The sequence below is a fragment of the Elaeis guineensis genome, chromosome 6 (assembly GCF_000442705.2).
Source record: "Elaeis guineensis isolate ETL-2024a chromosome 6, EG11, whole genome shotgun sequence".
NCBI classification, from domain to species: domain Eukaryota; kingdom Viridiplantae; phylum Streptophyta; class Magnoliopsida; order Arecales; family Arecaceae; genus Elaeis; species Elaeis guineensis.
The window spans coordinates 7,102,652-7,105,105 of record NC_025998.2 but is presented as its reverse complement, the minus strand read 5'-3'; the positions used below and the strand labels follow the sequence as shown (position 1 = coordinate 7,105,105).

The 2,454-nt window shown below is 44.7% G+C and overlaps 1 protein-coding gene across 1 annotated transcript; it reads right to left on the bottom strand.

The window, feature by feature from the left end:
• Positions 1-1,074: 1,074 nt before the first annotated feature.
• Positions 1,075-1,697, bottom strand: LOC105047459 (protein S40-1). The gene has a single exon (XM_010926380.4). It carries the CDS (start codon positions 1,612-1,614, stop codon positions 1,264-1,266), a length of 351 nt encoding a protein of 116 aa, XP_010924682.1. The 5' UTR covers positions 1,615-1,697; the 3' UTR covers positions 1,075-1,263.
• Positions 1,698-2,454: the final 757 nt, after the last annotated feature.

Sequence of the window (2,454 nt, the reverse complement as noted above, 5' to 3'; positions counted from 1 at the left end):
GCATGCTGTAGAGTCGAGATTTACGCATCTACTCAATGTGACAATTGATGATGTCCCTATAATTGCATTTTTGCACTTGCACCTAATTGGCCTTCATACTAAATAATTGAATGGGTGAATATTAATACCTTAATAATACTCCATCGACTTGTGTGTTACTAAGTTTGGACGGATAAAAGTTCATGACATTCATTTTAGTTATAGTATTTGATTTTCTTGATTATCAATAGTAATGTACATTAAGTACCAGACTATCCGATAACTCGTAATAATTGATGACAATGAATCGAACGACAAACACTAGTCAGTGGATCATAGCCAATAATCTTCTGAGTTATAACAAGGCTGTGAAACAATACCAACATGATGTGATTTTGCTAAATTCTCGTTCAAACTCTGTCAGAGTCACCAGATAATGCCAAGTTTCATTCAATCAGTGAGCAACTTAGAAACCTTTCATTTGCTTTTCAGTGCTTTTGGGACCTCAAACTGCGGTAACTTGGTATGTTGTCCTTCCCTTATTTATTGGAGGCCAAGTCTTTCTCACCCCAATCAGACAACCAAAGCGAACACTGAACCACGCTGGTACACGTTAAATCCTCCATTGGCTTAATTTGCGGCCTTCTGGACCTGAGCTCTAAGTGGCATGATGCCGACGTTTTCCTCTTACCGGCCCGCCTCCAGGACCAGAAGTTCGGCGGAGGAAGGTTTCACAAACAACACCAAACACACAACCGGCTAACTTCCCATAATACTTCTCCATTTACTTCCCATAACTCTTCTCCATAGAAAAAACTAAAGACCTTGATCATATCAAGGATAACTTTTCTACATGAATGCAAGCCCATCATGTGTGACAACAACTAAAAAGAGTTCAGATTCTTTCAGCTGGTTCACCATTAAACCTGAATGGTCTAGTTCTCATTCACTATCTGGTGTGTTGCAGAATTGTAGATGATTGTCTTGGAATCAGGATTATTCCAAAAAAGATTGTAAAATATTGCTGAACATTTGAATTATTTATTTTCCCTCAATAAAGCCAGATAGAGAGGGCTCTTGCCCCTTCTATATTGTAAAAAAATATATATATATACTTTGACTTGAGAAAAGGGGAACCATTTTTTAAAAAGAATATTTTGTCCATTAATTTGATTTTATTACAGTACTTGAATTAGTTTGTACAACGACACGACATAGAGCTCGCCATTTTTTTTTGCTAGCTCTCGCTCTCTCTCATTACGGTCTGGACCCTCGAGGCGGACTCTATCCCTCGAGGTAGCCGGTCATCCGGAGGACGGAGTCGCGGACGTGCCTCAGATCCCGGCCCTTGAGCGTCCGCCCCTGCCCTGAGCACAGCGAGAACGCCACCTTGCCCACCGTCCTGCTGCGGGACACCAGAACGTGCGGCGGGATCAGCTCCGCGGCCCCCTCTTCGTCCCCCAGGCTCTCACCCGCGCTCCCCCGCCTCGCCCTCGGTATCTCCACCGGCGCCGCCGATGCCGCCCTCTCGGCCCGCTCCCTCATCCTCTTCGGCGACGTATAGCCGTTGGATCCTCCCATCGGACGGTCGTGGTTGTCCGGCCACATCACGTCCGCCTCGTAAAGCTCTTCCATCGCACCGCCAATTATTTGTCGAATTCTCGCCTCTATTGGAGGAGCGGATACGCGGGGTGGCGTGGTGGGGAATTTATAGCCGCTTGGGCCTAGCTTCCGCTGTCGTATCAAACACACACTTATAATGGAGGTGCATGCGTGACGTTGGCTTAGGGGCCCCACCATGTGGTGTGGACCAATTTTCACCGGCCACGTGTCCTATTTGTCCTATATGGACATATCCAAAGGACCTTAAAATAATTGGAAGCGTAGATGTAGCATCTTTGGACCATAAAAAAAGTTGCACTCATAAAATGTAAAATGGATTAGAGCACATAGATCCATTGGTTGGCCACTTGTTTCAGAAGCTGAGAGGGTTACCCTCGCATCTTAAGTCATGAATTGTTGATTAATTAAATAAACATGAGGAGAAGGGGATAACATGTGGAAGAAGGGAGGTATAATGAGGGGGGGAAAAAAAAATCTAATAATAAGAAAAGAGTTGTTCACCATGGAATGGAGGGGCTCTTCTGAATGGAGTTGGGTAAAGTCAGGTGGAGGTACCGTGGGGGTCATGCTCATTTGCATCGAACCAAGCGACGACACGTGTTTGCATGCAATGGCTTTTACAAGATATTTAATAACATCAAGTAAGAAGAGCAAAAGATAGAAGCAAGAGTAAGGAAGAGAATGGAGGGGTCGCCATCAACTAGCTATATGGGGGTCGCTTTTCTTCACCCGTTTGGGACCACCAAATTATATCAAAGCTTATCCGCTAGCTTAACGTGTAGGACCAATGCAAGAGGGGACGTAGGATGAAAGAACAGAGCATCTAGTGTAAGGCTTGGAGTTTGATTTCTG